The sequence below is a fragment of the Prionailurus bengalensis genome, chromosome C1, assembly GCF_016509475.1.
Source record: "Prionailurus bengalensis isolate Pbe53 chromosome C1, Fcat_Pben_1.1_paternal_pri, whole genome shotgun sequence".
Taxonomy (NCBI): domain Eukaryota; kingdom Metazoa; phylum Chordata; class Mammalia; order Carnivora; family Felidae; genus Prionailurus; species Prionailurus bengalensis.
In genome coordinates, this window is record NC_057345.1 from 20,465,042 (window position 1) to 20,483,837 (window position 18,796).

Genomic DNA, 18,796 nt, shown 5'->3' on the forward strand with positions numbered 1-18,796 from the left:
TCCAGCTATTCACCAAAAACAAAACAAAAAAACCTTAGGAATAACTCTGACAAAATATGTACAGATCTATTTGAGGAAAACTACAAAACTCTGATTCAAGAAATCAAGGAAAATCAAAATAAATGAAGAGATACGTTATGCTCATGTATAGGAAGACTCAATATTAAGATGTCATTTCTTCCCAACTTGATCTATAGCGTCCGTGAAATCCCAATCAAAATCCCAGTAAGTTATTTTGAGAATATCGACAAATTGGTTCTAAAGTTGATATACAGAGGCAAAAGACCCAGAATAGCCAACGAAGTCAAAGAAGAACAAAGGAGGACTGGCATTACCCAACTCAAGACTCATAAAGCTACGATAATCAAGACAGTGTGGTACTGGCAAAGGAACAAATAGATCAATGGAATGAGGAGAGGACCCAGAAGTAAATCCATATAAATACAATCGACTGATCTTTGACAGAGGAGCAAAGTCCATCCAATGGAGAAAGGATAGTCTTTTCAATAAATGGTGCTGGATTTAAACACTGTACATTGTTCACAAATGTTAACTCAAAATGGATCATAAACCCAAATGTAAAACACCAAACAATAAAACTTCTAGAAGATAAACGAGAAAAATCTGAGTGACCTTGGGTTTGGTGATGAGTTTTCAGATACAACATCAAAAGCATAATCCGTGAAATAATTGATAAATTAGATTTCATTAAAAACTTCTGCTCTGTGAAATCATCATTACGAGAATGAAAAAGACAAGCCAAGGACTGAAATTGTTTGCAAAACATGTCAGATAAAGGATTTGTACCCCCAAATATACAAAGAACTCTTAAAACTCAACAGTATGAAAACAACCCAATTTTAAAAATGGGCAAAAAAATCTGAATAGATACTTCACCAAAGAGGATTTACAGGTGACTAGTGAGCATATGAAAAGATGCTTGCATTATGTCATTAAGGAATTGCAAATTAAGTCAAAAATGAGATACCGAAAATGTTGACAAGGATGTGGAGCAACAGGAATGCCCACTGCTGGTGAGGATGCAAAATGGCACAGCCACTTGAGAAGACGGCAGGCAGTTTCTTACAAAGCTCAATAAATAGTCTTACCATAGGATTCAGCAGTCGCTCTCCTATTTATCCAAATGAGTTGAAAACTGAACGTCCATGCAAAAACCTGTGCACAAATGTTTGTAGCAGCTTTATTCATAATTGCCCCAAACTGAAGCAACCAGGAAGTCCTGCAAAAGGTGAATCGATAAATTGTGGTATAGCCACACAACGTATTATTCAGTGATAAAAAGAAATGCGCTATCAAGCCACAAAGACATGGAGGAAATTTAAATGCATATTGCATAATGAAAAAAGCCAGTCTGAAAGCCACACTGTATGATTCCAACTATATGACATTCTGGAAAAGACAAAACTAGAGAGAGAGTAAGAAAGATTGCATGGTGCTCCATTTTCTACATGTTTCCACATGTGTGACTCACCCAGAGCTGTCACCAGCCCTGCCGATAAGAGAGGCTGGGGTCAGATAAGCCCGCCCGGTGAATGTATAGCAAAACACATTAGAAGTGGACCTCCTGTGTTTGTGGGGGCAGACATGGCCCTAGAGGCCTGCTGCCCATCTCTTTGCTTCAGCATGTGCTAAAATATGGCTGCAGAACTTAAAAGGCATCTAGCTCAGAGGTTCTCAGCTCTGGCTATACTATCAGAATCACCCAGGATCCTTTAAAAACTACCAAGGTCCCACCCCAGAGATTGTTTTAATTGATCTGAGATATCCATTTTTTTAAGTTTATTTATTTTGAGAGAGACAGAGCAAGCAGAGGAGGGGCAGAGAGAGATCCCAAGCAGGCTCCACACTGTCAGCACAGAACCTGATATGGGGCTCAAACCCACGAACTGTGAAATCATGACCTGAGCCGAAACCAAGAGTCAGAGGCTTAACCAGCTGACCCACCCAGGTGCCCCTCCATCCATTATTTTTAAGCATCCCAGATTCATTCTAAGCATGGCCAGAACTGAGGACCACTGATCTAGCCCTAATCTCCACATTTTCTAAAGAGAGACAATCAGTTCTAAAGAGGGGCTGGAAAAGAATGGGCTCCCCAAGGACCCCAGTGAGTTAGAAGCAAAACCAGGACTGGATCCCTAATCTCTGATTCATGGTCCAAGTCCTTAAAAATCATTTTCTTATTTAAATGCTGTGATACTTTTTGAGTTCCTACACGTGCCTAGCACTGGTTTAATGAAAGTGCACACAACAGACTAGTCCCTGCCCTACTGGAACCTCTACATTATCTGAAAGATGTGGAATAGGAATGTGAAGTGTGCATGGTCCCTGAACATTAGATTCCACTGGGAATCATGAGTCCTCCCCTGTACATCCTGCCATCGAGTGCTCCGTCTGGCAGGGGTCATGTGAGGAGAAAAGCATCCTGATGGACAGAGGGCAGGCATGGGGGCATTCTATTGTTCAGTCTTGTTCTCCTGCTCCCAGCTCATTATATATATACACATATATATATGTGTGTGTGTGTGTGTGTGTGTGTGTATACATACACACACACACATACATATATATATATATATATATATATATATATGTATGTATACACACACACATATATATACGTATATATATATACACACACACATATATGTATGTATGTATATATATGTGTGTGTGTGTGTGTGTGTGTGTGTGTGTATAAAATAGCCTGGTCCTAATGAGGTTGTAGTTTTCACCAATTTTGTGGTGATTTACAGAATCTCAGGCCGGCTTCAGCCTCATCACTCGTCAGTAGACCTCAGAGGGGTCACCAGCAGAGGTGACCAGGATCAAGGTCAAAACCCCAACTCAGTCTAATACATGCTTAGATCTCAGAAAAGTTCCTGAACCTCTCTGGGCTCATTTTCCTCATCAGTAAAATGAGTATCTTGTTACCTGCTCTGGTTACTTTACCACATTGTAAGAAGGCCCCAAATCATAGTGAGATTAGGTGCATCAAAGTGCTTTTTAAGTGAGTAAGGATTCTACAATGGTAGTGTGTGGTTTTCACTGCTATAATAGCTAACATTGAGTGTTTGTTTGGGACCAGTATGGTTTAGGTATAGCCTATCAAATAAACCTTGCAAGAACTCTATAAGATGTGAATTAGCATTTCCCATTTTAGAGATGAGGAAACTGATGCCGACAGACTGAGTTACTTCCCTAAGGTATGATAACCACTGTCAGAGCTTAAGTTGAAACACGGGGCTTGCTGGCTGACCAGAGTTCACGTTTAACCATCGTGCTTTCTGCCACCTGGAAGTAAGAGGCTTAGATTCTGGTCCTGGCTGTGCTTTCTGTAATCTTGGGCAAGTTTGCCCGTCTATAAAATGGAACAGAGAAGGAAGTCGTTTTGTAAACTCTAATGTCTGAAGAGTTTGGGGGGGGGGGGGGGAATGTCCCCTCCCCACCATGGAACGGTTTGGAGCCATCCTGGAAGACAGTTTAGGGTTTAATGGGGAGGATCCCTGTCTCTAGGAGCCAAAGAAGGTAGTGAATGGAGCAGAAGCAGGAAGACTGAGGAAGAGAGGACTCTGCCCTTCCACATGCCAGGCACAGTGCCTCATGCCCAGCAGAAACTCCAGCCTGCAGAAGTGATTGCCCCTGGCTTGGCCCTGCTCCCCTGGATTATTGATTGAGGTGATTCTTCCACAGAGCCCTTAAGGAGACCATCTATGGTCAACGGATAGCAATGGTGACATTTCACGAGCACTTCCTATCTGCTGGGTGCTGTGCTTGGGCTACAAGGACCAATAAATCCAGTCAGAACCCTTCTCAAGGAGTTCACAGTCTCTCTGGGGAGACAGGCATGTAAACAGCTAATGCTAATGCAAGTACACATGAATATTCAATAGGTAGAAAACACAGCTCTCGTGCTCTGGGAGCAAAGAGGGAACATTTGCCAGAAACCTTGAAAGTAGTGTAGGAGAGGAGGGGAAGGGCATTCCACTGAAAGAACAGTGTGAGCAATGCCATGAGGGATGACGTGCTGGGCTCATTCTCTGAAGGGCAGCCCAGTGAGGTTAACTCCAAGCAAATCCCAAGGGAGACGGCAATGAGGCTTGAAAAGCAGGTTGGGGTTTAGAGCCAGACCATGGGGGCCTTGAATGCCAGGATGACGAGTGAGGTCGCCTGAGGGAGGTGGTATGTGAGCCCTGGGGACTCATAAATGGGGCCAATTGAGGGGGTGGGTGACTCCCACGGAGAGAATGTGCCCTGAGTTCACTCTTCAAGCAGCATCTTGCCCTCGAAGATTTCCCAGCTTGGCAGTTCCAGCTCTACTATCCTTCCCTCCCCCAGCCAGCCCTGTAAGTGGATCCAGATGGTCATTCCTATTTTAGGTCGGTGTGTGTGTTGAGGGGAGGGGCAGCTGTGAGCCCTGTCAATCCTTTCCTGAGCTGTCTGTTAGAGGAGCTTCTTCCAGGACCCTGCTGTGATCCTCTGAGCCTGGAAGGAAGTGTTGGTCTTTGATGGAGATTTCCCATCTGTCTGTGGGTGATAGAGGTGGCAGCAGCAAGGGAGGCAAGTCACAGGCCAGGGAGGCTTTTTTATTGGGTGAGGACACCCAAGTGATGTGTGCATGTGAGAGGGGGCCTTGTGGACAGGCTGAGGGGTTGGGGGAGAAACCTGGGAGAGACGTCCCAAAGGAGTCATAGGAGCTGGGTTCTTCCTCCAGGTACCTGGCCCTCTTCATGACTCTGCTTCTGTAGCTGCCTAGGCTAAGGAGCTCAGGACCTCTGATCAGACACTACTCCTAACTACATGCCCAGCAGCCTCCATGGTCCTCTTTAAGAAGCTTGGGACACCAAAAAGTAGCAGGTGATAAGCTAGGCTCCTGCCCTGGGACTGTCTGCAGCCAGCCTATGATACCAAGCTTGTGTGTGCCATTCATTCATTTTTTGCAAATGTTTATTAAGCAAATTCTATGTGCTAGACACTTCTAGGCAATAGGTTTACAGAAGTAAACAAGACAAATATAGTCTCTGCCCTCGAAGACTTTCCAGCCTAGTGGGGGAATCCAGCAATACATAGCTACAAATGTACTATAAAGGAAAAGAACAGGGTATTCCAAGGGAGATTAACAGGGACTTTCTGATTTAGGGAAGGACTCTCCAAGAAAGCCACATTTAATCTGAGACTTGAAGGATAAATAGAAGTTAGCCAGTTTAAGGAGGTGAGGAACATTCAGCAGACGAATGTGTGCCGAGTCCTTGGGGGCATGAAAGTGTGTGGCACATGAGAGGAACTGAAAAAAAGGCCAGGGTGGCTGCAATGTAGTGAACAAGTAAGACAAAGGGCATGACGCGGGGCCTTGTAAGCCACGGTAAGAGATTTGTGTTTTAGCCTAAGTGCAATGAGAAGCCACTGAAGGTTGTCAGCGTAAATGTGGTACTTGTGTTAGTGCTATCAAATTTGTGGCAGACCCTAAGAAAGACTTCTTTGATTGTTTATTCCTCTATATGTACAATAAATGATTAAAGGGCACCCACCATCACTGATGGAGGAATGTATAAGGCAAAGACCTTCCTCGGAGCTTGTAATCCAGAAGAGATTAGCTATAATGACTGAATCAAGAAGTAGTGTAACTTATTCATTCAACAAACATATACTGCACACTGAATCTATTCCAAACTCTGTGCTAGATGTTGGTTGCTGTTCTTCAAGGATCACACACTACACGTGGATCAGGGGAGAAGCACAAACCCACTCAAAATGTTTTTACTAGGTTAGAATCATCATCATCTGTGATCTCTGTAAGGCCTTTTTTTGTTAATTTATTTTTTAAATGTGTGTGTTTATTTATTTAAAAAGTGCAAGTGAGGGAGGGGCAGACAGAGGGAAAGGGGATCCCAAGCAGGCTCCAGGAGGCTCAATATCACAAATCGCGAGATCATGACCTGAGGGGAAACCAAGTCTGATATTTAACCGACTGAGCCACCCAGGCGCCCCTGCAAGGCCTTTATAAAACACCCATTCAATCATTAAATCAATAAACATCTAGTGCACATCTGTACTAGAAACTATATTAGCTCATTGAAATCAGGACCTTAGAGTTCCATGAGACATAACCCCCAAAATGTATTAAGATATTAGCTGTTAGAAACAGGAAGGATAGCAGGCTTATTATAGATCAGCATTGGGGGGGAGGGGGGGTAATTCAATGGAAGAAAAATACATTCCCAAAAAGGCATAGCTCCCACTTTTCTGATTTTGTCCCTACTTCCCTCTAGCATGATTTTTAGCTGCTGCCTTTCTTCTTGACCCTACATTTCCCCTTCCCATCCCAGCAGATTCCATTTTCTTCGGCTATCTTGGCATCTTTTAAAAGCCCAATGTATCCATGATTTAAGCCTATCTTCTTTATATTGGTGTGTGATCTCAGACAATTGGTTAACTTCCCTAAGCCTCAGTTTTCCATTTGCACAATGAAGGGATCGGATCAAATCTAAGGTTTGTGATTTGTTCCAGCCAAGGTGATATTCACACTCCTGCACACTGCGCTCTGCAAAGCCTTTTCTTTCTTTGCACGGCTGCACGCATCCCTGCACCCCCACCCCCGTGCCACCTGGCAAACATCAAGACAGCTCAAATATCTCCCGGCAAGTCTCCCCTGCTTATACACACACCACGCACAGCGTTTTAGTCTGTCCTTCCTCTACCCTAGCACTACCTCGCCAGAGACCACAATGAAAAGGACATGGGAGATAGACTTGAGTTTGAGTCGTGGCCACTCACCTCACCTCATGAGCCTCAGTTTCCAACTTGTAACCTGAGGGAAATAACCCAAATTCGCATGTTTGACCAGTTTATGGGGATTAAAAGCAAAACATTGTATGTCAAGTGCTTGGCACCTAGGAAGTGTTCAATAAATAGTGACTATATCACACCTCCTGGGAGGCCTCAGCGTACTGAATTATGAATTCCTTGTTCAGTCTCTCGCGCTAGACTCCGCGCTGCCTGAGGGCATCCCTTCCGCAGCCGTGCAGTGTAGGCGCAAACACTCCGGGCTGATGGGCGCCGAGACCGGGAGTCAGGCGGGCCCGGCCCGGAGGGATACGGTTCCAATTCTCCGGGGGAAGGCGAAGCCAGCGGACCTCACCTGCCGGAAGTGACGCCACGGGGCGAGCGGCGCCGGAGCAGGGGCCCGCCGGAGCGGGGCGCGCGCAGCATGGCGGAAGCGGAAGGGAGTTCGCCGCTCCTGTTGCCGCCGCCGCCACCCCCGCCCGGGATGGCGGAAGTGGAGGTGCCGACGGCGGCCGAGACGGACAAGAAGCAGTTCAGCGGCTCGGGCAGCAGCGCCATGGACGTGGACCGGAGCCGCTTCCCCTACTGCGTGGTGTGGACGCCCATCCCGGTGCTCACGTGAGTCTCCCCCCGGCGGCCACCCGGGGACGCGGAGTGTCGGGCGGCCCCAGGCCAGCCTCCGGTTCCGACGCCCTGCAAGCCCTTCTCTAGGGTCCGGCCCGCACTCCTCGCCCCCTGCGCGGAGCCAGTTTCTGCTGACGAATGGGACACGCTCCTCGCCCTCGTTACACCTGGTCTAGTCAGGGAGAGAGGCAATTGTAGACTGGCGGGAAAGGTTCCGTGGCTGGGAAGCTCGGGACCTGTGGGCGTGCAGAAGAGGGGCCCCTTACCTGGTCTGAGGAGACATCTCCATTCATTCACTGCTTTGTTCATTCATTGAGCAAATGCTTGCTGATCACTTCCTGTACGCAAGAAGACGGAGTCCCGAGGCGAGAGTGGGAGTGTGGCTGGGACCACACCGCTTCTTGGGATGTCAACATTGAAAAGGCCCCCAGAGATCTGGGAGTCCAACCCTTTGTCTCAAAGATGATGAGCCTGGAGATCACATACCATTTCGGTCCTAAGGCGAGTTTAGGTCCCAGAGTGTCTGCCTCTCAAAGCAGTGTTCCTTCTGTGGCCTCGTTTTTTGTCAGGAGAGAGAGCAGGTGCCCCTGTAGTTCTGCCGCCTGTTTTAGTGGGGAGCTTCTGGGTTGGGGGGGAGCTGGCTTGCTGTCCTATTTCAGCCTTGACAACTGATGAAAACCACACAAAACCTCACAGTTTCTCTGAATTTCACAGTCACTTTCTAAGGTGGGGATTTCTCTGATGAAGAAGCTGGGCTTCCTCTGCACCATTAAAGGTCTGGATCAGGTTCACATGCCAGTAAGCAAGGGCATCCCAAACTCAATCTTCTGACTCCACAACATGCTCTCTTTTGACTACTTCCCCTCACCTGATGAGAGAAATTTGTTCCCTCCATCATAAAGAGCCAAGTGGTGGTGTGGAGAAGGGATGGTTTTTTGGCTTTATATGTTGCTGATCCAAAAATGACTTTAATTTCTGTATCACGTTAAAATGCTTCACTTGCTTTGTGTTTTCAACTGTTTATGCATTTGTTTAAAGCATCCAAGTCTGAATCCTTTAAAAATAAAAATTTTAAGAAAGAGTGTTCATTTATTCATTGAGTGTGCTTGTAACACATTTGCTCAGTGACCCCTTTGTGCCTAGAGTAGTTCTGAGTGATAAAGATTTGAAGAGACAAAGCAGATATGGTGCTTGCTGTCATAGAGTTTAAATCATGGTGGAAGGAGATAGACCGTAAACAATAAGCTAATAAGAGAACTTCTGATAATAATTAGTGCTATGAAGAAAATAAAATGGCAACATGAGAATAACTGGAAGAGATAGGGAATATATTGGTTTTGCTAAAAACCTGTCTTGGTTTTGTTTGTTGTTTTTTATTTTTTATTTTTTTATTTTTTGGTGTTTATTTTTGAGAGAGAGACAGAGTGCGAGCAGGGGAAGGGGCAGAGAGAGAGGGAGACAGAATCTGGAGCAGGTTCCAGGCTGAGCTGTCAGCACGGAGCCTGATGTGGGGCTTGAACCCATGAACTGCGAGATCATGACCCGAGCCAAAGTCAAATGCTCAACCAACTGAGCCACCCAGGCGTCCCCTGAAACCCATCTTGTTTTCTTAAGACCTCTTTGGCTTTTCTCGGTTCTCAGAAACACATTCGTAGAGTCCTCCGCTCTTCAGAGAACTGATAGCAACATAAGGTGGAGGCACCATGATCCCCAGTCATCTCGGCTAGAAGCAGCTCACACCCCCTTTTTATTCACATCTATATGCATGCGTTCATAAGATAAATAAGCCATAGTTTCCCTGTTAAACCTCCAGCAGGAGGGAGAGAGAGAGATGACCTAACCATTGTAGTGCATTGTGATGATTGCTGACCTAGAGTGCAGAGCTAGGAATAGATGTGGCACAAGGAACCGTCATGTGTCTTTGGAAGGGGGATCAGAAAGGAGGCAACTGAATCCAAAGATTTGTCCACCCCCTCAGAGATGTTGACAATTCTGCATGAAAAGCCAGATGATAGCTGCTGCTACTAATAAAAGCAGCTAAGATTGGATAGGAACTCTGTTCTCGGCTCTATTCTAAACATTTTATATTCATTATCTTGTTCAGTCCTTACATCAACCTAATGAAAATAGATACTGTCATCCCCGTTTTATAGATGAGGAAATAAAGGCTTAGAAGCTAGTATGGGGCTTTTTCCATTGAGACAGTCTACCTTACCAGGTAGAACCCTCTAGGGTCAATACCTGATTCATCCTTCCCTCCCTCCCTCCCTCCCTCCCTCCCTCCCTTCCTTCCTTCCTTCCTTCCTTCCTTCCTTCCTTCCTTCCTTCCTTCCATGAATAGTATTGAGGGTCTATTATGTACTAGGTCTAAGTAGACAGTAGTCCATAAAGCCACCTTGGAGCTTGCCTTCATGGAGCTTCCAGACAGACAACTACTTGGAGAGTTGTTGTCTCCAGCCTCTACTCTGATTTGTGACACAGCTGTGGTATGTGGGGTACTGGTCAAACCAGATGAAAGGAATTGGCCGAAAGAATTAGGCGGGTGAGATCAGGGTCTGAGAAGCCAGAGGAGCTACTTTCCCGTAATTCTCAGTGTCCATCCTGTGGCCACTGTGGCTGTTCAGCAACTTACTCTATGCCAGTCTGGCCAATTAGATAGCAAGTGTTTATCATAAACACCTCATGGTAACAACATTGAGCAACTACCAAATGCAAGGAAGTGTGTCAAGCACTTTGCAAACATAGCCTACTTAATCCTCACAACAGTTGCCCCACGTTGAGGTAATTATTCCTCTCCACCCCTCACTGACAAAGTTGGGAATGAGTAACTTGCCCAAAACAAAGACGCAACCCAGCTCTGCCGTCAGAGCCTGACTCCACTCTTAAATGCAGGACATTGATTTATTCATCATTTATCAGTCAATGAATTCATAGCTCCAGCTGCATGCCAGGCACTGCTCTGGGGACCATAGTAAATAAGAAAACCCCTGCTCTCTTGGAGCTTCTATACACGGGAGAGACAGACAGTAACCATGTAAGTAAACAAGATGATTTCGGGTAGCAGCAGATACTGTGAAGAAATTAAAGCAGAGGAATGACATCTGGGGTGGTATATGGCTGTTCTAGAAGGCCTGGCCAAGGAAGCCCTCCCAAGTTGATAGTTAAGCTGAGGCCTAAATGATGAGAGGCAGCCAGCTGTGTGAAGATCTAGGGGAAGAGTGTTCCAGATGGAGGCAAATGCAAAAAGAGCATTGAGGTGGGAGGATTTGGTGTGTTTGAGGAACCAGAAGCAGACAGCAGCTAGAAAGAGGAGTGAGGTTATTTCAAGGGATAGGCAGGGCCAAACTGTCAGAAGGAGTCTTAAGTGCATGTTAAGTGTCATAGGAAGCCATGAACGGGTGTTAAGCAAGGGAATGATGGAACCTGAATTATGTTCTCAAAAGACCACTCTGGCCGCACCACCCTTTCAGATGCCTGGGCTGCAGACCTAGGAAGACCTCTGTCTCATCAGTCATAAAACCGCCCAGTGTGCCTTTTAAGGACCTTTTGAATCCATTTTTCTCACCACCCTACCAGCAATACTCTAGTTAGCATCTCATCTCTGGCCAATATTCCAGAATAGCCTCTGAACTGGCCACGCTTCTTCCCTCCACTCTCGTCCCCTCACGTTCTCCAGACACGTGCAGCACTTTGCTGCTTTGGAGTTTTGCTTTCGTCTGCCTGTTGACATCCTGTCGTTTCACAGGCCATGGTTAAAAGTGACGTGCTCCGTGAAGGTCTTTGCTAACTGCCCCAGCCCCTAATAATCGCTTCCCTCCAGGTTCGGCCTCCACCTCCCTAGCAAGGTGCAGCTTTGAACCCAGCACTTGGCCACTGGCCCTGTAACGAGTCCTTTGTTTTGTCCCCTGTGAGTCCTTAAACTGGATCAGTTGGTCCAGCACCTAGGTAGAGCCCGGAATACCATGGTTCTCACACTACAGAGAGCTTAGGGGTTCCTGTATGTTTTGCATATTGGGGTCCAACTGAAATTTGGTTTTTAAAAAATTTGATCTTTAAAAGTTCCTGGAATATACCATGCTTTTATCCGTATCTTTTATCGTTCCACTTACTGTTATTTTCCTTAGAGCAGCCTTCCCTAAAACCTTACCCTCCAATCCCCGCCCCAAACCTGCACACAGATTGGTTTAAATGCCCTCCACTTTTTTTTAAGCTTTTTTACTGAGATATACACCATAAAGGGGACAAATCTTAAGTACGTGGCTCAATGATTTATACATGTACTTTTTTTTTTTAATTTATTTATTTAGAGAGAGAGAGAGAGTAAGTGTGTGTGTGTGTGTGTGTGTGTGTGAGCAGAGGAGGGGCAGAAAGATAATCCCAAACAGGCTCCACACTGTCATCGCAGAGCCTGACACAGGGCTCAAACTCACAAACTGCTAGATCATGACCTGAGCCGAAACCAAGAATTGGACACCCAACTACCTGAGCCACTCAGGTGCCTCTTATACATGTACTTTTATGTAAGGTTTCTTTCACTGCCTAATGTCTTTGAGAATATGTGTTGTGTGTAAAAGTTTGTTCTTTTTTCATTGTTACATACTATTTCATTTTATGACTATACTCTAATTTACTTACTCCTCTTAGTATTGTTAGACATTGGATTATTTCTAGGTTTGTTTTTTTGGTAATCAACTTTATTGGGGTGCCTGGGTGGGTTAGTCGGCTAAGCATCTCACTTTGGCTTGGGTCATGATTTCACGGTTCGTGGGTTCGAGCCCCTCATCAGGCTCTCTGCTGTCAGCAGAGTGCCTGCTTCAGACCCTCTGTCCCCCTCTGTCTCTGCCCTTGCCCCACTTGAGCTCTGTCTCTCTCAGAATAAATAAATAAACTTAAAAAAAAACAACTTTATTGGGGGAGGTATGGAGGGAGGCTGGTTAAACAGGTGATGGGGACTAAGGAGGGCACTTGTGATGAGCACTGGATGTTGTATGTAAGTGATGAATCACTGAATCTCACTCCTGAAACTAACATTGCACTATATGTTAACTAGCTGGAATTTAAATAAAAACTGGGGAGGGGGATCCATTTTATTGGGGTATAATGTATATACAATAAACTGCACACATTCTAAGTATGCAGTTCAGTGACTTTTGACAAATGTTTCCAGCTATTTTGAATGAAGGTGCCATGAATGTTCGTGCACATGGCATTGGTGGACATAAGGATTTGTTTCTGTTGGGTGTATACTCTCAAGTGGGATTGTTGAAGGGCACCTGGGTGGCTCAGTTGGTTAAGCATCCGACTTTGGCTCGGGTCATGATCTCATGGTTCGTGAGTTCAAGCCCCACATCGGGCTCTGTGCTGACAGCTCAGAGCCTGGAGCCTGTTTCACATTGTGTCTCCCTCTCTCTCTTCCCCTCCCCCACTCATGCTCTGTCACTCTCTGTCTCTCAAAACAGGAATAAATGTTAAAAAAATTTTTTTTGAAGTGGGATTGCTGAGGCATATAGCCTAATTGCCAGTTTTTGAAGGCAGTAAAAACGCCCTCCAGCAACAGAGAAGAGCTCCAGTCACCCCCCACCCTCACCACACTCCACGTGATTGTCCTTTGGGTTCAGCCATTCCGTGGCGTGCAGTGGTGTTCCATTGTGCTGTTCATTTGTACTTGCCCCTCTTTTCTTGCTTCCCCAGTCCCCCCGGCCACCCTAATTGACACTCGCTATATAAAATCATATTCACATATTCTCACACCGGATGGAGTGTCCCCAGTGTCTGTCTGACCAGCTGGAAAACCCCCCCTAAGCCCTGTACCTTCCCTGTCCTTTTTTCACAGGTGGTTTTTCCCCATCATCGGCCACATGGGCATCTGCACATCCACAGGAGTCATTCGGGATTTTGCAGGCCCCTACTTCGTCTCGGTGAGTTCCCACTCTGCCCACCTCTGGTGGGCTCCAAGCCTTAAGCAGAAGGCTGGCCTGTCTTGTCTGAAGCAGCCTTCCAGTCTCCCCGAGGCCCAGGACAATGCAGGCCCCATACAGTCCTGGCCCTGGCCCACTAGTGTTTGACCCCTTTCCCCCTTCTCTTGCCTCCAGGACAGGCCAGGAGGGCACTGTGGCCAGAAGGATTCTTAACTAACTGACCCAGTCCTTTGCCCACCCCTGGGGTTCCAAGACATGGGTAGGGGTTAGAGGCAAGAGTGGAGAGTCAGATCATCCAGGAAGCACATCTCTGGACTTTCAGAAGGTGGGAGTCACAAGGTGGGGGCACAGGGGAGGCTGACATGGTTCCCTGGGTGTGGCCACGGAGAAGAGGAGGTGGGGCTTGTAGAGTGAACCCACTGTGTTCTTAGGTCTGTCTCCTGGGGATGTGCCCAAGATGGGTACGGTGGGCTTCCTCCAGATGAGTGGGCAGCATCCTGCCTGTTGGCAGGTGGCAGCTTCATCTCCGTTATGGGCTGGAATGAAGAGATGTGGTGGTACCAAGATGTTTATATTAATAGTTGTCGTGATCATCTTAACATGACATAGGTCTTTTACTCGTATATTTTTATAGAAATTCATCTTTGACCAGCTCTGTCAGCTGGTCTTCCTGATTCTGAACTCAGCATCTGTCCCCGCATAACTCCCGTACCCAGATCTTATGCGGCAGGTCCAGGACTTGAGTGAAACATGTCCCTCCTAGGAAGCCTCTCAGGCCCCCTCCCCAACCCCTAGTCGTGCTCTGAATGCAGGCAGGCTGCCACTGCGTGGGCCACCACCGTTGGGTCAGGAACGCAGAGGGTGTTGTCATTTTTACCACTGAGGGGACTGCCTCCCTGTGATCAGTCAGAGGTTGACTGGAGAACTTGGAGCAAATGAGGGCCAGAGAAGGTGAGAAAATTGCCTGGGAGCCGCACAGAGGGGCAGTTGTGGCGGCCCCTCCAAGTCTCGGGTTTCTGTGCACTCCTGCCGCAGCGCTGTCTTCTCACAGAGAAACTGCTGCTGGCACCTCAGCTGCTGTGGCAGCCCCAGAGCAGAGCCCAGCCCCACTTCTGCCCGCCTGTCATACCCCCTCTTAGTCCCTGCACTTCCACCGCTGACCAGGTCTGTCTGCCAGGCTAGATGCGCGTTCTCCACTGACTTCTGCACTTTTCCCTCAACAGGAAGACAACATGGCCTTTGGGAAGCCTGCCAAGTAAGTGAAGAGCACCCGTGTGACTAGCCCTAGGGCCAGGCTCCTGCACGAAGCAGCAGGGCAGGCCTTCTGAGACACAGCAGGAGCCAGCCCCCCGAGAAGGGGGCGAGGGGAAGGGTGGCCAGGCCCCACCAGAGCATACAGCCTGTGCCAAGCGTCTTCCTGCACCAGTCGCTGGCTGGGTCCTTTACCTACACTCCGCCTACACTCTGAGACTTTGTCTCAGCTCTGCTAGGTCATATTCAGCTCCACTGGAAGGATGAGGAAAGACAAAGGTCTAGTCAAGATTGCACAGGAAGTAACAGAGCTGAGACTCACACGCAGGTGTCTCATTCCAAAATCTAGATTCTTCTGCCCCTCAGGAGTGAACAAGCCATTTAAGGTGTAAGGAGGCACTGTTTGGAATTCTGGTTAGAGAAAATAAAAGTAGTCAGGTCCTCTAGGAGCTATTGCTATACTTTGCTTGGGATTTTTGGTCTCCTTTTCTTTTCTTTTCTTTTCTTTTCTTTTCTTTTCTTTTCTTTTCTTAAGTAATCTCTACACCTATTTTGGGGCTTGAACGCACAACCCCCAAGATCAAGAGTCACATGCTGCACCAACTGAGCCAGCCAGGCGCCCCTTTATTTTCTCTGTTTTGGGGGCCCACCTCAGCTATGGGCCTAGTGACAGTGCCTCAGTCAGTATGCTCAGAACAGTCCCTATGGTCTGAGGCTGCCCCCGCTTAGTCAGGTCCCAGGGAGGAATTGGTATCCCACACAGCAGAGGCAGCCTGAAAGTGGCTCCCTGACCCCTGCTTACTTCCTCAGGCAGGTGGAAATGTTGGCCAGGGACCTCTGGGCTGTATGTCTGCTGCAAGGCTGCTTTTCGAGGTCAATTTTCAGGGTACCCGTTCCCAGACAGGAGCCTCTGAGCAGCCCCAGTCCATGCCCTGCCTCTAGGCTCCTCCACCAAGCCATTCCCCACACAACCGCCAGAGGGCACCCTGCCCTCCCAGCACTTCCTGACTTGAGACCCTCTGGGCACTCCCTTGCTTGGAACAGCCGGTCTCAGCTTGAGGTCTGTGAGCTTTCAGCTCCATGGGCTCTTCTCCCCCTCATCCCCATCGGGCATTTGGGGGAGGGAGGGACTAGGGGAATGCTGCTTGCAAATAAACTCAGGGTGACATTCACATCCCCCACGACATGGCCCCACCTGCATCTCCCAACTCACCTTCCAACGTCCCATCGCTCTGTTTCTCCCTGTGAGTCCCCCAGCACTGCCCAGCCACTTAATTCCTGGTGTACCCCGCACAGTCTTGTGCCTCTCCCTCTGTTCAAGCTCCTTCCTCTGGCCAGCGTGCCCATTTCCTCTTTTGTGCGTGGCTAACCCCTCTTCCTTCAAACTAGACTCAGATGTCACCCCAGAAGCCTCTCATACCCCCCACATCAGCTAGTCTGTATCTTCCCCAGGATCCACATGGCACTGGGCATGTCACACTGGGTTACAGTTGTCCACCGTTTGGCTCTTTCCCCTGGACTCGCCTCACCCCTACAGCCTCAGCACCCAGCTCAGGGCCCTGCACGGAGCAGGCGTCAGGGAACATCTGTGAAGCTGAGTGACCGTAAAAGAGGTGAGCCAGTGCCCAGAACTCCCTCTCTCTTCCCAGGTACTGGAAGTTGGACCCCGCTCAGGTCTACGCTAGTGGGCCCAACGCATGGGACACCGCCGTGCACGACGCCTCTGAGGAGTACAAGCACCGCATGGTAGGTGAGCTGCTCCTCAGAGCGGGAGCCAGGGTGGCAAGGCCCCCACAGCCCAGCCTGACCCAGCCCTTCCTGCGTCTCTAGCACAGTCTCTGCTGTGACAACTGCCACTCACATGTGGCATTGGCCTTGAACCTGATGCGCTATAACAACAGCACCAACTGGAATATGGTGACGCTCTGCTTCTTCTGCCTGCTCTATGGGAAGTACGTCAGGTGAGCTGTCCACCTACCGCTCACCCCTGGGGCTGCTCTCTCCCAAGGATCCCAGCAGGGCCATTGTGGAGTCCTGTAGCCAACAGGGACAAAGCAGATGCTGGTTGGAGCCATGAAATCTCTAGAGCGACTAGCTGAGTTCCTGGTGGAGAGGAAGGTGACTCTGCTGAAGTTCACCTCCACCTGGGTCCCACCCGTGACATCTCAGCCACCTGCCTTGGCCTCTCTAAGCTGTAACCCCCCTTGATAAAATGGAGATCATGATTCTGGCTCCTGGGAGAGGCTGTGAGTCCACAGAGCCTGCTCAGGTCAGGTGAACAGGTAGACCCTCAAAGAAGGGTGTGGTAACTGCCCCAAGGATCCCTTCCCCCCCATCCCTCAGCAGAGGCAGGGTTCTGGGCAGGTGGGCCTCAGTGGTGGCCTGGGAGGACCTTTGAAGCCAGAGCCTGACAACCTGTAAGGTCAAAGGCAATTTTCCAATTAACAGGTAAAGGGAGCTCAGAGAGGTTGAGTGACTCACCCACTTGGGAGGCAGCGCTCACCTGGGCTCACCTGGCCACCTCTCTGAGCTTTCCTGTAGTTGCACTCATCATTAAGAGCGTCTAAAAAGGAGACACTTAGGGGTCTTTTTTTTTTTTTTTTTTTTTTTTAAAGTCCAAAAGTCTTTTAGAGGCTCCTTGAGAAGACCATAACTGTGGTCACACAGAGACTGAGGCAGAGCCCTGACTCCCAATCCCTCAGCTCCAGCCACAACATTATGCTGACTCTTGCCAATCCCTCCCCTCCCAGTGGGCCTTGTTCTGAGGGCTGTGGGCAGAGGGCAGCCTGGCTTCCACGCTGAGACTGAAGGCCTCCCTAGAGAGGGGTGATTGTGGATGGAACAGTGAGGCCCAGAGATGGCAGACACGCCTGCCCAGTGAGGTGTCAGATGCCCACCAGGAACCTGGAACAGCCCCTGCATAGGACTGTGATTGGTGGTCCTGTGTAGTCAGTGCCGAGCTGGACTGGCCCCATTCCCTTACCTGACCAAATTTGGGGGTTAAGTCGTGGTTCCAGGAGCTTCCTTAGCGGGAGCGGCCCCGGACAGGGCTCTGTGAAGTGCTCCCACTCATCGGGCCCTTCCCATCCTGACTCCCCTCTCTCTGTCAGTGTCGGGGCCTTCGTGAAGACCTGGCTGCCCTTCGTCCTCCTCCTGGGCATCATCCTAACTGTCAGCCTCGTCTTTAACCTTCGGTGATGGCTGCCTCATGGCCTGAACCCACCACACTCCTGAGGAGGCAGTCGCCACCCCTTTTGGTTCCAGATTCTTTCTCACCCCAAAAGGCAGGGATGGGTTTGCTGGTTTTGACCCAGGGGTCTGGGCTGGATGGGATGGAATAAGGGCTGAGGATGAGCATGGGGCGGGGGTATTTGTTGTGTCTCACTGGTCACTAAGAAGCTCCCTGTCCCCTCCTTCCCAGGCTTGTGACCCCCGCCCTTGAGGCACCCTCTTTGTTCATCTGTTGGAAAAGCCTTAGCTTCCCTCTGTAGCGTTGCTCCTGCCACTGCCTGCGGGGCTCCCTCTGCCTCAGCCCAGTGCCCGGTGGGGAGGGGAGCACATTTGGACCACCGGACAAGGCAGCACAAGGGGCCAGAGCTGGATTTGGAGCACATCTGCCTGCCAGGGCTCTGGTCCCAGGGTGGGTGGAGGACACCGAGAAACCTTCATAAGCTAAGCTGCTCTGGGACCTTGACTACTAGCCTCTAGAACGGTCTAGTAGGGCTGGATGGGCCCCCAATCAGTGTCTGCCAGAAGCTGCACCAGGGGCAGGTTGTGCCCTGTCTCCTGGTGTCCTCCAGCCCCTGCAGCCCCTGCTTCCTACTCTCCCTGGGCTTCCCGGCATTTGAGCCCTTCTTCCCCTGCAGTTTGGGGCCTGGGCTCCCCCAGCCTTCCTGGACAGGTAGCGTGATGCTGACATGTCCAGAGCGACCCCCTGTAGCCCAGAGCAATGTAAACAGAACTGGGCTCCAGCCCCAGGTATGGGCCTCGCATCGGTGAGGGCACCCCGTGCATCCAGGATGTGGGGAGCCGTCAGAGCAGCCAGTGCCATCAGGGAGCGGGAGGGGAGCCGTGTCCTCCCACCTGCCATAGCTCCCCTTATCTTCAAGCTGTAGAAAGGGCACGTGCTGCCCCTCACTCCCGCTCCATGGATTCCTTGTGCGGGGCTCCCTGGGCAGGGCAATAAAGAGTTTGACTCCAGA

The 18,796-nt window shown here is 49.1% G+C and overlaps 1 protein-coding gene across 1 annotated transcript; it reads left to right on the forward strand.

Moving 5' to 3' along the window:
- The first annotated feature begins 3,467 nt into the window (after positions 1-3,467).
- TMEM222 (transmembrane protein 222) lies at positions 3,468-18,796 on the forward strand. Its single transcript, XM_043574178.1, has 6 exons — positions 3,468-7,419; positions 13,259-13,343; positions 14,567-14,598; positions 16,244-16,340; positions 16,425-16,555; positions 17,705-18,796. The coding sequence occupies exons 1-6, from the start codon at positions 7,226-7,228 to the stop codon at positions 17,790-17,792; spliced, it is 627 nt and encodes a 208-aa protein (XP_043430113.1). The 5' UTR covers positions 3,468-7,225; the 3' UTR covers positions 17,793-18,796.